The sequence below is a fragment of the Chiloscyllium plagiosum genome, chromosome 13 (genome assembly GCF_004010195.1).
Source record: "Chiloscyllium plagiosum isolate BGI_BamShark_2017 chromosome 13, ASM401019v2, whole genome shotgun sequence".
Classification (NCBI taxonomy): Eukaryota; Metazoa; Chordata; class Chondrichthyes; order Orectolobiformes; family Hemiscylliidae; genus Chiloscyllium; species Chiloscyllium plagiosum.
Window position 1 is genome coordinate 33977736 of NC_057722.1, and position 22369 is coordinate 34000104.

At 36.8% G+C, this 22369-nt stretch overlaps 2 protein-coding genes across 3 annotated transcripts in view; both read right to left on the bottom strand.

Annotated features, from left to right (window-relative positions):
• LOC122556371 (WD repeat-containing protein 49-like) overlaps positions 1-2753 on the bottom strand; it is a 51356-nt gene extending 48603 nt beyond the window's left edge. Inside the window, exon 1 of the mRNA XM_043703006.1 lies at positions 2156-2753. The gene's annotated coding sequence lies outside the window, so the exon portion shown is untranslated. The remainder of the gene's footprint in view (positions 1-2155) is intronic.
• Positions 2754-3651: 898 nt separating this feature from the next.
• Positions 3652-22369, bottom strand: part of pdcd10a (programmed cell death 10a) — a 27245-nt gene continuing 8527 nt past the window's right edge. For both annotated transcript variants that reach the window (XM_043702162.1, XM_043702163.1), the window contains exons 2-8: positions 20331-20515; positions 19917-19970; positions 12954-13071; positions 9558-9684; positions 6673-6751; positions 6052-6134; positions 3652-4113 (exon numbers count right to left, since the gene is read on the bottom strand). In XM_043702162.1, the coding sequence (XP_043558097.1) occupies positions 4032-4113; positions 6052-6134; positions 6673-6751; positions 9558-9684; positions 12954-13071; positions 19917-19970; positions 20331-20420 (633 nt within the window). In that variant the 5' untranslated portion in view covers positions 20421-20515 and the 3' untranslated portion in view covers positions 3652-4031. The remainder of the gene's footprint in view (positions 4114-6051; positions 6135-6672; positions 6752-9557; positions 9685-12953; positions 13072-19916; positions 19971-20330; positions 20516-22369) is intronic.

Below are 22369 nucleotides of genomic sequence, written 5' to 3' on the forward strand. Positions count from 1 at the left end.
GGAGGCTCACTGAAGATGTTACCTAGTTATGGTGCCGAAACATCTAAAATGAACCGTCCAGCTCAGCGAGCAAACCTACATCCAGAACCTCAACCTGAGCTACAAATCTTCTCAAAACTCACTAATTCCAACTTTTGGCAAATAACCTTGGAGGAAACCCAAGTGAATATCTAAATACTGATTAAATATTGCATGACTTTTGACTCAACTACCCTTTCAAGCAGTGAGCTCCAGATTCCTAATACCTTCTGGGTTAAAAATTAGTCAGCTCAACTCTCCTCTTAATCTTCTATCATTTACTTTAAATCTATCCCTCTTGTATTAGCCCCTCTATTAAAGAAAGAATTTCCTACCAATGTGCCCTATGCTCTTCAATCTTATACATTTTTATAAGGTCCCCCTCTCAACCAATGTTGCTATAAGGAAAACACCACCAGCTTATTCAATCTTTCCTTAAAGCTCGGACTCTCCAGGGCAGGCACTATCCTAGTAAATTGCCTTTGCAATCACATCCTTCCAATAACTGCAACATCCAGAACCGCACAGTAGACAGTTAAAGAAGTGAGCTGTCATACATTCCACCTCAGAGTAAAACACATGCTTTAATATATGTAACAGAGAAAGCCAAAGATGGTTTATAAAATTCAAAATTATAAAAATATTGATGTTTTGAAAACAGTTCACATTACAGAAGAGGAACTACGGGAGGTCTTAGAAAATATAAAGGTGGATAAATCTCTGGGACCTGATCTAGTGCATCCCTGGATGCTGTGGGAAGCTAGGGATGAAATAGCAGAGCCTCTTGCAGAAATATTTTATTATCTATAACTTCGGGTGAGGGGCCAGATGACTGGAGAATGGCTAATGTTTTGCCTACATTTAAAAGATGTAAGGAGAAGCCTGGGAACTGTAGACCTGAGTCTAACTTCAGTGGTTGATAAATTGTTGGAGGTAATTCTACATAATAGGATTTATGTGCATTTGGAGGGGCAAGGAATAAATAGGGATAGTCAGCATAGTTTTGTGCAAGGGATTTTGTGTCTCACAAACTGAGTTTTTTTTTGAGGAAATAACCAAGATGATTAATGAGGGGAAGAGTGTTAATAAATTGTTGGAGGTAATTCTACATAATAGGATTTATGTGCATTTGGAGGGGCAAGGAACAAATAGGGATAGTCAGCATAGTTTTGTGCAAGGGATGTTGTGTCTCACAAACTGAGTTTTTTTTTTGAGGAAATAACCAAGATGATTAATGAGGGGAAGAGTGTTAAACATTGTTACTTGGACTTTAATAAAGCCTTGGACAAGGTTCTGTATGGCAGATCAATTAATGTTAGATCATATGGGATTCAGGGTGAGCTTACCAATTGGATACATCATTGGCTTCATGGCAGGAGACTGCGTGATGTTGGAGGGTTGTTTTTTGGATCGGAGGCAGTGCTACACAGGGACAGGAACTGAGTCCACTTTTGTTTGCCACTTAAATAAATGATTTAGATGAGAATATTGAAGGCACAGTTAGTAATTTTGCAGATGACACCAAAATTGGTGATATAGTAGACAGTAAAAGTTATCTAAAATTACAAAGAGATTTTGATCAATTGGATCAATGGGCTGAGGAGTGGCAGATGGAGTTTAATTTGGATAAATGCAACGTATTGCATTTTGGTAGAACAAACAAGGGCAAGATTTATACAATTCATGGTGCAGCCTTGGGTACTGTTGTAGAACATACACCCACAAGTTCAGGTGCATAAATCTTTGAAGTTTGCATCACATGTAGACAGGGTGTTTACGAAGGCATTTAGCAACATCACCCAGATCATTGACTATAGGAGTCAGGACATCATGTTGAAGTTGAGCAGGTTGTCGAAGAAGCCTATTCTGGAGTACTGTGTCCAGGTCTGATTGCCCTGTTACAGGAAGGATAACTTTAAGTTGGACAAGGTGTAAAAAAAGATTTACCGGGATATTGCCAATAATATTGTTGAGTTATATGGAGGCTGGTTAGGTTGGGTCTTTTTCCACTGGAGTACAGGAGGTTGAGCGGTGACCTAATAGAGGTTTATAAAATCATTAGGAATATAGATAAGGTGAATGGAAAAATATTTTTCATTTGTTTCCAAAAATGTTTCCATTTTTTATGGTGCCTTACCATCTTTCAATAACTTTGGCAGAAGATGTCTTCTCCTGGCGCAAGCCCAGCGCCAGGGCTTCCAACAGCACAAAACAGCGGTATAGGCCTGACACCCAAAAGGACAGTCTCATCCAGGAAGGACAAAATTGGTTTGGAGTTGCGTGCTTGTCTCATCATGGAAGTCTTATTTGGGAGCTTCCAGGTATTGACGTGACGGTCTAGTCTCGGCACAAATGTCTCGTCTTTGCTATGGAGGCGGCTTCTATGTCTTCTGATGAGGCAGCATGGAGGTCTAGTCGTGGCATAGTGAAGCAGTCTGAGACCAGCACGGTGTTCTCAACCCACCCCGCAGGGCAGTTTCGGCCTGATTTTCCAGCATACCTTGAACCCAGGAGTCGTCAATTTAACAGTGATGCACTTTTACTTTAGTTTTGTTATCGTGACTTATATGGTGACTCAGAAAACTTTTCAGTTTTTTTTAAATACACGTGACAATAAATTGCTATTGTCCCCCCCTGGGGTGAACATCAAAACTAGGGTGCATTTTTGAGGTGGGAGGAGAAAGATTTAAAAAAGACCAAAGGACAATTTTTTTTTTGTTTTTTTTTAAACACAGTGGTTCATGTGTGGAATGAACTCCCAGAGGAAGTTGTGGATGTGATCACAGTTACAATGTTTAAAAGACATTTGGATAAGTACATGAATAAGAGACATTTGGAGGGATATGGGCCAAGCATAGGTAGGTGGGACCAGTTTAGTTTAGGCTTATGGTCGGCATGGACTGATTGAACTGAAGGGTCTATCTTCAGCATCTAATTTCTTCGTAGATAAGGTTACATGTAACCTAGCATATTTGACTTAGTTTTCAAATTTCTGGCCTCTACCTGAAATTACTGTAACACAGTAGCAACTTTAAAGACAGTCTTCATACAGCATCTGAATGGCAAAGAAGTTATTACATGAAACAAGCTTCTGTTTTGTGAGTGCACAAAGTTTTACAAACAAAATTTCCTATATTGCAAGAGTTCTTCACCATTAGAACATTCTGGATTTTTAAAAAAATCAAGTATTTTAAGTCTCCTTTATTTTTGATGGGGTGGTGGCTCATAATACATTTACACAATAGTGACTTCTGCCAAAAAACCTTTGGAAGACATTTTAAAAACAGCATGTTTTCATAAAATGCTCGAGTTGGAGAGTCACAAAAATTGAGATACTTTATTGCCTTAATTAAAGCGCAACTATTTCTTCATACAGAAGTTTTATTCTATGGTGACTGGTCTCTGTATAAACGCAACTGGAAATTACACGTTGTGCAAGCACTCAAGGAGACATTACATTAGATCTAAATAGATAACAGGTCAGCATAACACAAAGATCTAGATTCAAGTTGAAAGATTCAATCAAATCTGAAAATGTGATCATATTAAATATTAGCTTCATACGAATGAATTGCAGTCAAGTCTCCTCAGTTGTATTATTATAATAATGTATCTTAATAGAAGACAACACAATCAAATTGTGAACTATTTATTTGCAACTAATTATGTTAAATACATAACTTGTATTTTTTTGCCAGCAAGTTAACTTCAGAAACATAACACCAATATTTACACAAAGGAATGTTACATTAAGATATGTTAAGGCGCAAATTCTTTTGGCTTTGTTTTGGATACAATAGTAATAGCAAAAGTTATGCAATTTTTTTTAAAACGAGAAATCATGATTAGCTACAATGTTTTACAAAAATATGGTGCAAGTTGACAATTATTTTATTCAACATTTTCAAGTTCTGAAATGGATGTGTTAATTTACACAGTTGTAACTATTTAAATTTACATATAAAGGTCAACCTTTTAAGATTGAAAATTAAAAAGCTTCACAAATGGAGGTTCTAAGCAACAGTTTTGAAGGTCTGCAGTATCAAGTTAGTTTGGTGGATTAACCGATTGGCGCTGATGAACACATTAATTGCCCTGTTTAAAAACAAAAACAATTGTTTCACTCCATGATTTGTCCTAATCCTAACCCAAGTACAAGACACAAAAATACAAAATATACACTTAACCTACTCAAATTGCTAAAAATAAGGCTAATGTATTGGGAAATGCAAGAGCAGACTATTTTAATCAATAAAATTTACACAGCCAGGAAGGAGAGATCACATCCAGAGAGAGATCCAGCCTAAGTGAGTATATAGTTCAGGGACTCTACAGGCAACGTTGGGGAGAGCTTAGTGCAGAGAGGAAGAGGTGCTTTTAAAACGTGCTTTTTTGGCTGATAGTTTGTCAGTTTTGTAAAAAAAAAAAGGAAAAACTGGAACCCAGCATCAGTATCCCAGCAGAAAATAATATCACATGTAAGCTACAGGTTCATTGGTTGGTGACAGTTACTAATTTGACAATTGTAACTTATTTTTAGATTGAAGGCAATTAAGGGAAATATTTACAGGTTACAAACTAAAAGACTAATAGGAAATTTTTAGAAATCAGATTAAGAACTAAGTAAGTAAAATAAAGATGCAGAACAGGCAATGTATTGTACATGCATGATGTGGGAACTGGAGGATCATATTGTGTTTCTAGTGACCATATGTAGCAAGTGTTGGTTGCTTGAAGATCTCGGATTCAGATTTGATGAGCTGGAGTCTGAGCTTTGAACACAGACATCAGAGAGAATTACATGAATGCTGTGTTTCAGGAGATAGTCACATTCCTTAGAAAAGCTGCCTCGAATTCAGTCAGTGGTCAGGAACAGGAGGGTGTGACTACCAGCAAGGCAGGTAGAGGGATCCTGGAGGTAATGCTAAAGGTGCCTCAGCCTTTCAGCTTGTCTAACAGATTTGCAATTCTTGTTGCCTGTGTGCATGAGAGTGGGGGCTATAGGGAGGATGACTAAACTGACAAAGCTCCATGATATAGGAAGTCAATCAAGCGTGTGGAGAAAAATGTAGTTGTAATCGAGGTTAGTATAGTTTGGGGAATAGACACTGATCTGTGTCCAGGATTGAGAGTCCTGAAGGCTACATTGCCTGCCTGGTGTACAGATTCAGGATATCTCATTTGGGCTGCAGGCAAACTTGGAGCAGTAGGAAGAATAGAGGTGTAGACTATTTTCCAAATAGGGAAACGCTTCAGAAATCTGAAGCACAAAAGGGACTTGGGATTCTCTAAAGGTTAACATACAGGTTCAGTTGACAGGAAGGCAAATGGAATATAAGCATTCCATTTCAAGAGGGTGAGAATACAACAGTGGGCATGTGTTGCTGAGGCTGTACAAGGCTCTGGTCAGACCCACACTTGGAACACTGAGCAGTTTCAAAGTGAACAGACAACTGTTTAGAACTGAGATTGGGTGGAATTTCTTCAGCCAAAGGGAGGCTAACCTGTGGAATTCATTGCCACAGACAGCCATGGAGGCCAGGACATTAAGCGTGTTTAAGACAGAGGTATACTGGTTCTTGTTTTGTAAAGGGATCAAAGGTAATGGGGAGAAGGCAGGATAATGGAATTGAGAAACATATCAGCCATGATCAAATGACGGAGCAGACCTGATGGGCCGAATGGCCTAGTTCTGCTCCTATATCTGATTGTCTTTTAATTTTCAAAACTCTTAACTGGAACAGTGTAGAACTGGCAACATGACCCAACCTGGAATGCGATGAACTATCTCCAAGTTATAGTTACATAATATCGATTAATGTTGATTGTATTAACAGAAACAAACCTTCTTGTGAAATACAAACGTCACTTATTTTAAAGGCAGCCAAATTGATGTTTCCTATCAATTGTACTATCATATTATTTGCATTTTTACTTAAATATTTAAAACTATTGCAGCAACAGCAAACTAAATTTAAGCTGATAGTACAAATGCAAAAGCAATACAATTGCTCATCTTACTGTAATACTTACTTTCCATCTTTAAAGTAGGTTTTTAAAGTGTCACTGAAGCTTTTGGAGTATTTGACAAATTCTTTCTTTTGGTGATCAAGCGCCTAAAAGTGACAAAATTTAATTTAATCAAGTTTTAAAGGTTTACACACAAGCTTAAAAAAAGTGTCTTGCCTGTTTAGCCATCCAAATAAGCAGTTACTGGCTGTGAATTAATGGATGCATTTCTTCAAAATATTATGTGCAGATGCTACACATCCATGAAATGCACAATGTTACAGATCAACCCGAGTTACATCATTAAAAAATGGTAATGAGTCAGCAGTTTATCAAAGTATTTCATATTCAATTAACATTTTGTGATGATTCAATATAATTTTCACAAGCAGAGATGTTAGAAATTTCACATTAACAAGGACTTGAAAGAAACAGTGACAAAAGTGAAATAGTGATAATACAGCTTGATAGCTCGATGTCTCAGGAACAGCTTGAACCAAGCAGCTTCAAGCACTTTTTACCAGAATAATACACTGGAAATGTATGTAGTCCTTGAACAGTTCTCACACTATAAACCTTATCAACTGGTTTAATTGACAACATTTATATTGTGGGGTCTCTGGGCATTTTTTATGTAATACTTACTCTGCGGTTCTGGTACTGGTATTTTTTGAAAACATTGTTCACAGTGTCAAGAAGCTCCTTTATTGCACTGGCAATATCCCTGCAAAGAAAAAAAAGCTGGAGAAATTAATAAACTTAACCAGTGCCATAAAAACTGAGAGAACTGCGGATGCTGTAAATTAGAAACAAAAACAGAAATCGCTGGGAAGACCTAATTGCCATGTTTCACTTGGGTAGGACAATGAAGGTGATAATGGGAGGACCCTGGGACGCACCAAGGGTTTGAGGGACCTTGTTGTTCAAGTCCAACATTCCCTTAAGGATCAAGGTGGGATCGATAAAGTAGCTAAGGTGACATGAGATACTTGCCTTTATTTTCTGAAATGAGCTTAATAGCAGGGAGGTTAGGCTATAAAAAGCTGGTTAAACTTCAGCTAGATTATTATATGCAATTCTGGAATCTACATAATAGATTAGAGATGACTGCACTAGATGGGATACAGAGGAAATTTATCAGAATACTATCTGAGATGGAGAATTTTAGTTGTGATGGGAATTGGGTAGACTGGGCTTTGCTTCATTGGATCAGAAGATACAGATGGGGGAACATGATTAAGATGTATAAAATTGGGAGAGGCATGGCCAGAGTACATAGGAATAAACCTTTTCCCCTGGTGGAGGGATCAATGACCAAGAGCTGGAGATTTGAAGGTAAAGGGTAGGAGGGTTAGAGGGGATGAAAGGAAAGCTTTTTCACCCAGAGGTGGTGGGAACGAGAACTCACTACCTGCAAGGTTGGTAAAGGGCAGAAACCCTCAACATTTAAGCAGTATTTAGATATACTAGCAATACTTAGGCATACAAAATTGTGGACCAGATGCTGGAAAATAGGATTAGAACAATGAGGTGGTTGTTTTTAAACCAGAGCAGTTGGAGGGCTTTTTACTGTGCTGTGGACCCGAGTCCAAGCTAAGTTAGGTAAACCATGTATTGTCAAGCTTCAAAGTGCAGCTAACTACATTGAAATTAGATATTGGCTACTTTCAAACAGAATATCAAATTAGCAGCTCCTCATAACTTTGAATAAGACCATAAGATGTAGGAGCAGAAGCAGCCATTCAAGCCCACTCAATTTGCTCCACCATTCCACAAGATCATGGCGGATCTGATGATCCTCAATTCCACCTTCCTGCCTTTTACTCAAACCATTGATTCCTTTACTGATTTAAAAAAAAACCTAACAGTCTCTGAATAAACTTTTAGTAAAAGTATCCCACTGAATCAAAACCCTCATAAGAAATTCCTCATCGGTCTTAAATGGGCAAAGAAATTTGACTACTTGATCTCTACGAGCACTTAGTGTGAAGCATGCCTACAGAAATAAATGTATGTTTACATGTCATAATCTATAGCAACCTATTTAAAAATAAATTTGGGTTGAGTTGCAATGAGAATCTTAAGAAAATGAAGGGAGTGTGCTGAAAGTGGTGGATGCTGAAAGGGGGCTTCTTTGTCCTGGATGGCGTAAAGCTTGAGTATTGCTAAAGTTGCACTTATCCAGGCAAATACAGAATATTCCATTAGACATCTGATATGTATAAAAGGAAGTATTTCACTCACTGCAGAATTCTTAGAATTTGACTGGAACATAACCAGTCATGAAAAAATAAAGTTTATGAAGCTCTCTTGTACTATTCTAGCTCACCTAAACCTAAACATACAACAGCATTTTGAACACCTCAATTAGACTCTACTACTTTTTAATTAATATCTGAGTAGGTAAAGGGGAGTGATTTAAAGTTATTGACTTAGACTGGTGGAAAACAGGAACCATGTTTCACATGGATTAGTGCTGGGATCATGATTTTTCAAGAGAAAACCCCAAATTACTGGAAAAACTCAGCAGGTCTGGTAGCATCTATGGAGATAAAGCAGAGTTAACATTTCAGGTCTGGTGACCCTTCTTCAGAAGATGATTTTTCATCCTCCACAGAAATGATTTGGATTCAATATTTGGAAGTACCTTTCCAAAATTTGTGGATGACAGCATCTTTGAGGGGTATAGCTAATGCAAAGCAAAAAAAAAAGAGTTGAACAAAATACACGACATCAACACATTTGTGGAACAGAACTGTAAAATGACAAGGAAACTTCCTTTAAAAAGTTTTGAGGTGGTACATTTAGTTAGGAGCTGGAAGGAAAAACCAGATACTCTGCGAAAAACAAGAGTCTGAAAGGATTGGAATCAGGGGAAACAGATTATTAAAATGTACCAACTCAATAAGGCCACTATAAATGAAAAGCTATTGTGGTACATTTCTACAGAAATACAACTGGAAAACAGAAGTTGTTAAATTCACAACAACGTTGAAAGAGAACTTTATTACATGGAATACTCTGCACAATTCTGGTCCCTAAATTTAAAAACAAACCGTTTCGGTACCAGAGAAGGGGCAAAAACAGACTAAAATCTTAACGCCAGAACTGAGAGATCATAACCATCATTTAAAGAACTGAACAGTTTGAGGCTTTTCTCTTTCAAATGGGAACAGTGCCTGATAGAGATCACAAAGGAGTTGGTAAAGTAGACAAAAGATAGCTTCATTCATGAGGGAATCTAAAACTAGGATTCACAAATGCAACAGTCATGAGTCGACCCAATCAAGGAATTAGAGGAACTTCTTTGCTATAGTGTTTGGATTGTGGGATTTGGTGCTGCTGGTAGTTGTCAATGAGGCAAATTTCACAGATGTCTTTCAGGTGAAGCTAAGGAGGTACACTAAGGAGAAATTTGCAGAGAATATGTTGATTGGTGAGATAAATTAGAATGGGAAATGAAAATATAATACATGCAGGGAAGCTTGATTTCAAATTTGGCAGGTTTGTTACACATTCACAATACCTACTTGATTGTCTGAAGAAATCTGACCCTATCATTGATCTCATCAGGAATTTTGCTGAGAATGTGTTTCAGTGCTCGTGCTTTTTCATTTAGCTCCCGGAATTCTGGTTCCTGTCTGTCAATCATGTACTCTATGAAAACAAAATAATGAGAAAGAAAATCAGCTTTCAAGAAAAATGAGCCTAATAGAATTAATAGTTTTAATTTATATATTTCCGAACATGTCTCTGGCACTTCAGTGAAATGAGACATCTTCAGCACAGTACAAAAGTTTAAATTAGGCCTTTAATTATATAATGCTTATCATAGCATCCTCAAGCTGCTCTTGTGTTTTGTTTAGTGTCATGCCAGGTTTGTTAGCTAATTTAATATCATTGATGATAATATAAAATAAATTTCCTTCATTCAGCATGTCGATAGCTGGGAATACCCAATGAGAAAAGGTTGTGCACTAATTGCCAGTGACAATGAATATTAAGTCACATTGTGACATCTGCTTAAAATGTAAAAGCCAACGTCAGACTATCAAAGCAACTTCTGAACTTGTACTTGTATTTTAAGGGTTAAAGACAGGACCTGTTCAAGGGAATTCCAATTGAGGCTTTGATGCCAAAATAATCCTTATTTGGCAACAGATTGTAAAGCTATGGGGGGCACGGGAACAAGTAAAATAAATTATTCAAAAAGGGAATTATGCAGGAAGGAACTGGGATTAGTTATACTTTACTGCAAGAATTTAAAAAATACAATGAATACTAGAGGCTAGCTTCAGGTAAATTTAAAGAAGGAAATTATAAACAAACTTGCAAAATATACAAGAATCAAGTGAAGCTAGAAATTACCAACATTGGTGAATGTAGTTTTAAAAAAAAAAACAGAAAAGGCAACATTAAATAATAAAAGTGCCTTAATCGTTTGCATGGTATAATTGAAACTACATCCAAAGTTCCAATCTGGTGTTTCCGCCTCTCTCAAAAGCACAAGAAATAACATACTCAAGCTCAAACGCGAAAGATGAAATATTCAGATTATTGCTGTATCCAATTAAATACAAAAACTGTCAAACAATGAAGATACCCAAATCAATGCCAAATAGAAACTCCATTTTAATTTAATATAGATCAGAATTCTTAAATACTTCAAATAATAAATTCTTCAGATTTAAGAGCTCTTCGCAGCATTGTGCGTTCAAAGTTTGTGAGAAGATTTGTAGCTCAGGTGCTCGTTGCTGTGGTTCTGTTCGCCGAGCTGGAAGTTTTTGTTGCAAACGTTTCGTCCCCTGTCTAGGTGACATCCTCAGTGCTTGGGAGCCTCCTGTGAAGCGCTTCTGTGGTGTTTCCTCCGGCATTTATAGTGGCACAGGAGGCTCTCAAGCACTGAGGATGTCACCTAGACAGGGGACGAAACGTTTGCAACAAAAACTTCCAGCTCGGCGAACAGAACCACAGCAGCATTGTGCGTGTTGGGTGTGGGATGCGACGCCACATCAGCTTTAGTGCATTACACTATTATTCGAAGTTTTGTATCATCTATTGTCTCCAACCCCAATAGGTTGGGAAGCCAGGTCTCAGTTTAATAAATTGGTCTACTGTGCTAAACCTAATTAAGCAAAGGTAGTAGACAGAGAGACATCTTTATCTACTTCACAGTTTTAAAATGAATATTGAAGTATAGTGATCATCAGTGCATTATATGCATCACACTACAATTCTGCAACAACTCAAGACATCAACAAATTGAACTCTTCAGTGTTCTTACAAGGAAGACAGAAGAACTGCCAGTGCAAACTCATCACCTGACTCAGTACAATGTGGATCACACTGCAGTCCTAACATTTTATCTTTGCATATGGCATTGATCTGGGAATGCAAAGTACCCAAATGGAAAGTACCCTGTTAACCTGCTCTACTATCTGACACCGTTTAAACTTTTTAAACTTTAATATTAAAGAAGTTTTACAATTTGATATGAATAATATTTAACGTGTAAAGTTCAATTCACTGCTATACTTCCAGGTACAGAAATATACTCATGATACTGTATAACAAATCTGATGGAGCTGCAAGATGAATTTTGACTAAATTGTTAGCTATGTTCAGGATATATCTGCTCCTTACTTCCCATACACAATACATTGTGGATTAACTGATTATATTTGACTTACAGAACAACTAATGAAAAAAAAAACATTTTTGTGGCATTTTGCTACGCCACCATGTTTAAAATAATTTAACTAAAATATTCAGTACAATAATTCAACAAGGTGATATGATAGCAGAGCAGGTAACATGATACTTTCCATTCAAGTACTTTCAATTCTCAGTTATTAAAGTTGAATGCAAAATAAATTTCTCGAGACTCTTTTCCAGACAAATAATGCAATAAATATTTCTATAAATCTTTAACAAAATAAAGTTCCCAAGATACTAGGCAATCAGCTGTTCGTACTAGGAAAGGACATCAGCACAGGAAACAAAGTTTGATCAAGTCGCAAGTTTAAGAAATGTCTTAAAGGAAGAGAGATAATGAAATTTAGTGCTGGAATTTCACAGTTTAAGGCTTCGATGGACAAGATATTGCTTTCAGTAGTTGGAACGAGGGTAGTAGGACATGCATCAGGAACTAGAAAGTGGAACTAAACAGAGATCAGAAGGGCTTGTTGGGCAGGAGGAGAGTAAAGCAGCTTTTGTTAGATTGTTAGCTAGTTGTCAATATATACATAGAATTTGAGAGTTTTCTGTTATGGGCTTAGAAGTTTCATCTTTACAATCCAACATCACACAGAGGTGAAAAAGGCCATGGTCAGCCTGAGCCTAAAGTCGAATTTTAATTTGTGGATGAATTGTTTAAATAACAAATTGAAATATTTAGTCATAACTGGAGAATTCAATTCCAAACTCGGTACTTGTCGGTCACGTAACACTTGCTATGGTCACGCATGGATTAGTCATTTGTAAACTCTACTGTACTCAAGGAAAATTTGTTTTGAACAAGTGTTTCTTCCATGCAAAGCAAATTTGAGGGGAATGTTTACATCAGATAACGGCTCTTAAAAGAATGCAAGAGCCTTATAACCAGCCCCATTCTAGACTGGCTCCTGTAATAATATTCAGCAGCATGAGCAGATGAAACTTGACAAAATACAGACTATTACTTTACATCTTCCTTTGTTTGCACTTCATGATGCAGCTGTACAGTATTTGAGATTAAATGAACAGCCTTAAATGTATTGGTTCAATGAAGAAACTAAATTTAATGTTCTAACAGATTCAAAGGAGAACTGTCAAGAAGATGTAGGCATGTGCTAAGTGAAAAACAGCAATTTAAAGACACTGAAGTTTGGTAAAGGGTATTTTTGTTACTTGCTACATTTAGTTGACATGAAAATATGGAGTCATACCTTCAACATCATCACTGGCCATGCGCAGTAATGATTCAGTGAAATTAACATCCACACTCTTTTTTTCCAGAATTTTGGTTATGATGTCCTGGGTGAGACCAGGGTTCTCTTTTTCTGCCTAAATTAAAGAGAGATCATCAATGCACCAAGTGATTCTGAACATGTACTATATTCCATCCAATCCAATTACACTTGAGCTAGAGTTTTGGAGCACAAAATTATTATTTTTAAAATAGCCTATGGATGATCTTACAAGGACAGGCAAAGTCAACAAAGTTTAATATAGTTGGCTATATTAAATATAGTTGACTATATTAAATTATGTTAAATTAGTCCAAAATTAAACAGGTTAACATACAGTCTTTGTTTATAAAATACTTTATACAGAATTAACAGATGAATTATTTACATGAGAACTTAAGGTCAGATTTAGCCACAAAGTTCAGGCATTCCATTAAATTGACATAACTTGGGTTATAATGAATTTTGATTTATTGACAACTAACAGAAGCACAGCTGCATCTCATGGGAGTTTATTTTATGACTTTTGCAAAAAAACAGCTCAAGGACAGCAATTACAGGCTAGACTTGAATATATCTATCCAGTTTTTCCAAGAGTTTGCTTCAAGAGCCAAAATGTCTTTACCTTTTCAAAAAAAAAGACTTCATTATGTTTTACATACTTGTCAAATACAGATGTGAGAGAGCACTGTATAAATTATCAACATGTGCCTTGTGTTTAAAAAAAAGCATTTTGAAAGTTGCAGTATAATCAGAGGTCACAGTAGATTGGATTGATCTCTATGCTATTCCCAAGACAATTAGCATAGAAAAGCAAGCAAAAAAAACGCAACTGTACTTGGATTCTTCTTGCCATGGGAACTGAATAAGGCTTTGTTTCTCTACATACCATGTGGATATATTATCGCTACAAAAACAAATGGCATTCAATTAAATACGCCCAAGTTAATCCAGTTTTTAAAATCTGATCTGTAGGCCCCAGTTCTCTGGTCTCAAAGTCCTAATGAATAAATAAGTTCAGCTACTTGCTGAATCAGGACAATGAATACAACAGCAATGATAGAGAGTCTGATATTAAAGCCACAATTACTTTTAAATACAAAGTATGATATTGTTTCAGGACACTACCAAAATCTGTTCAAGTAAAACATTTTAATCTTCTGACAAAAATTGGAAGACTGAAACAAACTAATTTTAATTGGAAAATGAAAACGTGAGCATGCAAAAATAAGTCTGGAATGACTATAACTCAAAGTGAAAGAAATGGTAGGCAGATTTTTAAAGTTAATTTGTGGGATCCCAATAATTATATAATATTGGGTTCTTCATCATTATGCACTCAGGGGAGTGATTATTGCCAACTATTTTCTTCAGTCATACTTGTTTCCCCATCAAAAAAATGCACTTACCTGTTAATTTCATATTAGGAGTTTAAGCTACAATGTTGAACAGTGCTACTTGATCACCACTGTAGCAAAGGCAATCCTGAGAGTGAAAACTTCTAAAATTTCATGGGACTTCAAGCATTTTGTTTCAACACAAATGAAATAGAGAATGTGCAAAGTTATACATCAAGCTTTAAAAATAAAGGTATTAGCCAGAAATCAATTAATTTAAAATAAAAATATACTGTACTTGTAAAGGAGCTATAAAAAGAGAGAGAATGAGGGAGGGAGAGACACTAAACATGAGAAGGAATAAGCATAAATGTGAAAGAGTACAAGACATAGTGCATAAAAGTTACAAAAGACTGATGAGTTTGGGGGGGGGGGGGGGGGGGGGGGGGGGGGAAGAGAAAGAGAGTGGAGGTTTGAGTGATCCATGAGGATCTCTGCTTAGGACTGTAATTCGCATTATTAGATCCGCTCAAATACAAAGCCATTGTTCAGAGCTTGAGTGTCATTCAGGCAAAAAAAAGTGTTATTTCGTTGAGTAAAGAGGGAGTTTCTCACATTCTAGGCTAAATTTTATTCATGTGTAGAATAATTAACCAGATAACATTCTGAAATCAACTTTTGCTCTATGAATGCATTGTAGTATCCCACTATAATTTTGTTAAACAACCCAAATATTTTGGTTAAATTTAAAACATATGCAATATGAGGAACACTAAACCAACTCTTATAAGGAGTAGAGGGCGATTAACAACCTCATTGACAAATTTAATATTTGCCTCATTATTTCCATAATGGAAAGTTGCTTAACATTTAAATGTTATTGTAGTAAGCAGTCTGCATTTGTAAATCAACAAGTATTGAGTATTAACGAGTTGTGAGAAGATTTGCAGCTCATGTTGAAGTTCTGGATGTAGGTTTGCTCACTGAGCTGGAAGGTTCAGTTTCAGACGTTTCGTCACATACTAAGTAACATCAGTGAGCTTCCAGATGAAGCACTGGTGGTATGGCCCACTTTTTATTTATGTGTGTAGGTTCCCTTGGATTGGTGATGCCATTTCCTGTTCTTATTCTCAGGGGGTGGTAAATCGGATTCAAGTCAATGTGTTTGTTGATAGAGTTCCTGTTGGAATACCATGCTTTTATGAATTCTCATGCGGGTCTCTGTTTGGCTTCTCCTAGGACGGATGTGTTGTCCCAGTCGAAGTGGTGCCCTTCCTCATCTGTATGTAAAGATACTAGTGAGAGTGGGAGCCCTCTCAGGAGCCATAGTCTCACTACCGGATACACCAACTTACAGGTTAGTCAAGGAGCTACACCAAAGATTAAAACACTTAGTAGAAGACTCATGTCACTCTATCCACTCTACCCAAGAATTCCTGAAGACCAAAGTCACCAAGATAGAAGAGGATGAAATAACGATCTCCTTTGACGTAATAGCCCTGTTCACATCAATCAACATCAACTTGGCCACTGACTACACTATTTGAAGAACCAAAAGACACGTACACCAAATATCACCAACTTCATCAGCAAGGACAACATAGTCAAGCTAGTGGACCTATGCCTTACCATCCACTTTACCTTCAAAACAAAACCTAAAGACAAACCAATGGAGTACCCAGGGACTCTCCGATATCAGGGTTCTTAGCAGAGGCAGTAATGCAGAGACTCTAACAAACAGCTCTGCCAACCATCCAACCCAAACTTTGGGCCCGCTACGTGGATGACACCTTTGTCATCACTAAATGAAACCTTCAAGACCATCAATTGTACGCTTACTGGCATAAAATTAACTACAGGAGGAAAACAACAAACTGCCATTCCTAGATGTTGCAGTAGAGTGAACAGTCAATGGGGAATTTCAAACCAGCATATACAATGGACCAAATATTGAACTACAGAAGCCACCATGCCAACATCCACAAAAGCTGCATTAGAACATTATTTCAATGAGCCATCACACACTGCAGCACAGAAAATACGCAGAACAGAGGAAAACCACCTACACAGTGTATTCAAAAAGAACGAGTACCCAATGAACATGGTCCGCTGATTTCTCAGCAACAAATCCAAATAAGCAGACAAAACATGTCCAGAAACCTTAGCCTCACTCCCCTACGTTAAAGGCATCTCAGAAATGACTGCCAGACTACTCAGACCTCTTGGCATCATAGTAGCCGACGAACCCACCAACACACTAAAACAGCAGCTAACGAACTTGAAGGACCCTATATGACAACAAGCAAAAATAATGTCATTTATAAAATACGTTGCAAGAACTGTAACAAACATTACCTTGGATAAACAGGCAGAAAAACTAGCCACCTGGATACATGAACATCAACTATCCACAAAAGGACATGACTCACTCTCACTAGTATCTTCACATACAAATGAGGAAGGACACCACTTTGACTAGGACAACACATCCATCCTAGGTCAAGCCAAACAGAGACCCACATGAGAATTCCTAGAAGCATGGCATTCCAACCGGAACTCTATCAACAAACACATTAACTTGGATCCCATTTACCACCCCCTGAGAAAAAGAACAGGAAATGACATCACCAACCCAAGGAATCCTAAACACAAGTAAAAAGTGGGCCAGACAATGAGTGCTTCATCCGGAGGCTCACTGATGACGTTACCTAGTATGGTGACGAAATGTCTGAAACCGAACCTTTCAGCTCAGTGAGCAAACCTACATCCAGAATTGTTGGAGTATATTTAAGATTGAGATGGATAGGTTCTTTCATATCAAGGATTATGGGGAGAAAGTTGGAGAATGGAGTTGAGAAACTTATCAGCCATGACTGAATGGCAGAGCAAACTCAACGGGCTGAATGGCCTAATTTCTGCTGTATCTTATGGTCTTATAATTTTGTTTCTGCATACAAATTGATCAAGCAGAGAGTTTTGAAGAACACTTCCCTAATTTTTTCTAATTTCTTTATAAACAACTTTGAAATCCTTTTTTTTAGATTAGATTACTTAGTGTGGAAACAGGCCCTCCGGCCCAACAAGTCCACACCGACCACCGAAGCCAGACCCATTCCCCTACATTTACCCCTGCACCTAACACTACGGGCAATTTAGCATGGCCAATTCACCTAACCTTTTCTGAAATACAACTTATACAATATTAGGGGGATTTTGAGTGTGATTAAAAGAGGTAGTAATGTTGATTGAAGTTCATATATGAAAACCTAATGTAATAAGACACTCCAGAACTTTCTCATTTCAGCTAAACAAGCATGGAGTGATTGCCTGTATTGTGTTCTCTTTCTTGGACAGAATTGGTTGTTCTCAGCAAAGAATATTAATTTACAAACAAGATTGTTCTTAGTGTTACAGTAGAAGTGACTGATATTTCAAATTTGTACCCCTCTTTAGATTTGTATTGTTCTGTTTTCTCATGTTCCCAGCAGTGAAGTCACTATCTCAACAGCAAGCTATGCTCTTAAATAATGCTACTTGATTTTCAGTTGCAAAAGTTCAACAAATTGTTATGTGAAGTTGTACAGGACATTGGTGAGGTCTCTTCTGGAGTACTGTGTCCAATTCTGGTTGCCCTGTTATAGGAAGGAAATTGTTAAGCTGCAGAAAGTTGAGAGGAGATTTACCAGGATGTTGCCAGGAATGGAGGGATTGAGTTGTAAGGACAGGCTGAGATTTTTTTCACTGCAGCGTAGGAGTCTGAGGAGTGACCTTATAGAGGTTTATAAAATCATGAGTTTAGATAAGGTGGGGGATTACAAGACTGGGGGCACATTTTTAAAAGGGGAAAGATTTAAAAAGGACATGAAGAGCAATATTCTTTTCTTTTTTAAACAGTGTTTCATGTGTAGAATGCACTTCCAGAGGAAGTGGTGGATGTAGGTACAGTTATAAGGTTTAAAAGACATTTAGATAAATACATGAATAAGAAATGCTTGGTGGGATATGGGCCAAGCACAGGTAGGTGGGATTGGTTTAGTTTGAGATTATGATCAGGATGGACTGAAGAGTCTGTTTCCATGATTCCAAATTGGAGAATAACTGCAAAAGGATGTATCAACATTATTCATTCCAGCATGTCTCACTCAAGACTTTTTTTTTAAAAAGTGAAGAATATCCTCAAATGTCATTGAATTTTGGGCTGTCAAATCTACTAACATAGTTTTCAATTGAAAAGGACTGTACAGTGGAATTTTCCAACCCATATCATTGTTACACTATTCAAGACCAACAACATAATGCCAAGATGCAAGGAGTTGAGAGATCTTAGGCCAGCCTCAGCCACCAATGGAGATTCCAGAAAGCCATTTTATTAAGGAGCCAGCAGATCATTAAATCAGAGTGAAATCTGAACAAACTCAAAAGGACAGGGCAGTGCAAACTCACTATTACTCAGCTTAGTGAATCATTACACACTGTTCTACATGTTATAACACCACTGTTTACGGAAATGCACAATGCACAGATAACTTTATAAAGATAATGTTAAAATTGGCATGAGGGATTGAGGACTTTTTATTAAAAGAAAGCATAAACAAACACTTGAAAACAGGCATGTCCTATCTTGAACATATTAACTTCATAATTAACTCAAGTTACACTCTTGCCAAAACTATCATTTATATCGGGCACGGAATAAAGTTTCAGAAATGTCTGCAAATCAGGCACCAATCAGTGAATTAGTAAATAAAAAAGGCTTGCAAGGAGAGAAAATAGCAGCTGTACTGGAGCTAGTACAATATTCAGAAGTTTCTTTAAAAGCATACCAAGTAAGAGTAGATAGCACTTTATCCTACATAGGTTATTAGTCAAATGTTTTATCATTGTATCTCATGCCACTACACTACAGTAGAAAGTTGGTGTCACTGACATCACCCACATGCAACTGGAACCAGCGGCTCACACCCAAACTGGTCATAGGCACATACTCAATGTCACTGACCACAACAACGTTCACCCAATGTGTACTCTTTACCCTTACTCACTGCACTGCTCTCAACCCCTCATTACCATTACCCTGCTCCCTCACTTACAGTGAAAGAGCAGGCGGGGGCAGAGTGGCCAAATGTTGGGATTGGGACATTGAATCCCTGGAATTGAAGTGAATTGATCTAAAACATTTTGGAGAAAGATAAGCACATTTTATTGGTATTGTACTTGTTAAAATATTTGTGCATTGCTCAATGTTACAGATGTTTCTATTCTTTAGTACAAACAAGTACCTGTAGCATTGCTAGCAGTAATGTCTTAAGTACTGGGATTGCATTGACAGTGAATGTGTCCCTTGTGATTGAGGGTAGCAAACAGTCATTTTTTACCAATATTTGAAATTTTTCAATATAAAGTCTGCTTTAAAGGGATCATGAACATTTTTTGGCCAAAATCTGCCAATATTTATAAATACTGCCAGTTATCAAGTTTCCAATAATATCTGAAATGCTAAACCCTAAACATTAACCTTGCATTTTACTTAGCTGTTCAAAGTACAAATCAGGCAGCTGAATTGACAGTATATTTAGTTTTCATTTATAACAGCAATTAAACTTACCTTAATGAAAGCAGCTCTAAGTGTCTGTGCAGCTGATAGATTAACATGCTCCAGCTGTGATAAAAAAAAGATTTAAAGTTTAGCAGTTTACAATGTTAATACCTGATTCAAATATAGAACTAGATTTGCAAAGATGGGTATGTATATTGTTTGGAAAATATTTATTCACAAATATTGTATGGGAATCCTGTTACTTTGAATGAAAAAAAATTTGGCAAACTCAACCACACATTTATTGAATTTCAGAAGAGATATTTGTCTTAACAACACTATTCAAGTTTTCTTAGCTTGTTTCTCTATCATACGTTACCTAAGCATTGCCTCTCTGTTTCTTTGGTTCACTCCGCTTTTCTGTTGTAGTCTACTTCTATTTTACAGTCACTTGCAGTGAAAGTTTGCAAAAAGAAAACTCACCTCATTGAACACTGGGTACATCACAGCATAGAGTGGCATGGAAACCATGGAGGTCGTCTCAGCTTCATTCCTCATCTCTTCCATTGTCATCCTTGGTTAATCACACTCTATTACTGAAAAAGTGCTGCAGAGGCATTCAGTGCCAAGTCAGTCCTCTTCTGTCCTCCTTGTAAAACGGTGAGCCACTATTGCACAAAAAATGAAATAAACATTAAAACATTGCATAGAATAAGTTAAGCACTTCCATCTTTTTGTTTTTCTTCACGTCAAAACTTTCATCGAGTGTAACATGGTGTGAACTGAAATTGTTGGAAAAAAACTAGTCATCTATAGAACCACAAATCAGGATTTAGGAGGATTTCAGAACATGAAACAGCATACTCAATTTGAGTTGTTCTGATCAAAATGGATGGATATTGACTACAAATTTTCTTTAAAATGTAGAATGAATGGCAAATGCCAGCAGTAACATGAAAAACATGCAACACATAGCCAGTTTCTATTTAAGGATGGTAAATATAAACATTCAATTTTGCTATGAATCAATCAAAATTTTCAGGTTCTTTACAAAATACATAGATACAAGCAATGACAAGGATAAAAGTGAATTTGGAACTGTCTGATACAAAAACACCCAAATAAGATGCTAAGCCTTAAAAGCTTATACAGAAGCTGAGCATATAACTCAACAGTGAATTGCAGACTTCCTTCCAGTCTAGTTTGATTGGCTGTTTCAATCTAGTTGGGAACAGTTGGTCCAATATTAAACAATAACAACATTGCAAAGCCAAAGGATAGCTAATTGAAGCCATAAATATTTTAATTAAATGGCTTGCTGAAAAGTGTGTGCGTTCCGCAATAAAGAAATACAAAAATGTTTTATTAAATTGGTCATACAAAATTGATTACTCTATAGGTGTTGAAATAAGTTAACTTGTTAGTAATGGAAAATTTTAGCATCTTTTACCTGCTCAATATTCCAAAGCATGTCACAACCAATTAAGTCAGATATTAAAAGCCATATACAACATGACTTGCAACACAAAGCGCATTTTATATACCAGTTGTTTCAACCTCTAGAAAATTTAAGGCAGTTGTGAAATCTTTATCTCCATTACGCCAGTTGACATTAAACTTGGGTAAGCTTATCCGTTTATCCAAATTAGGAGCAATTCTATTTGGCACACCACAAGCATAAAGGAGAAATTGTGGCATGTTTTTCAAATGCACAGAACTCTTATAACCAAATAAAATAAACATTGTCACTTTGGGCAGGATTCAAATCCAGGTTTCAGAAATCATTGCAACATTCAAGTGACACGTGTCCCATTAGCACTTGTTGAGCAATGAGTTTTGTGTGGCGATTTAATTGAGCAATTTTTTGACAAGATAAACTCTCTTCTATAAACTATTTGAATAAAATTTCTATTTGCATTTGCAGAAAACGCCTAGATTTTCCAAACAAGACAACTGATGCTCAAGATATTAAAAATTTCTAGTACCCACACACAATCTTAAGCAGAAAATCAATAAGCTTTACTTTATGATTTAACCTGCTCTCCACAGGATTTGCTGTATCACCAAGAGTCTCAGCTTTCAAATACACTACCTACATAGACATAATAGAAAAAGTTTGGCTCTTTCAATTCAGGTACAAGTGAAATTTTAATGATGTGATCAATTTTAATTGATGCCAAATAACTTTTCTGGTACAGAAGATTAACTCTGTCAAGTGTTGGATTTCATTTTATCAAATTTAGTTTATTTTAAAAATAGGTTGAACAAATTTTCTTTACTTGTATCTCTTAGTTCACTTGGCCTTTATTTCAATTTCATGAAGGTGACTTGGCATTGAGTTATTGCTCTAAATTCGTACTTCCTTATGACTCAGATAGGAACCTTAAATCTGATTGGTTGCAGAAAAACACACTGTTGCTTGCCCTGCTTAAATAGAACTCCTCAAGAGAATGCAGTGCTGTTCTGACAACATAAAAGCCCATGGATATTGTAGATAAACTTACGCATAAATGAATAGCAAG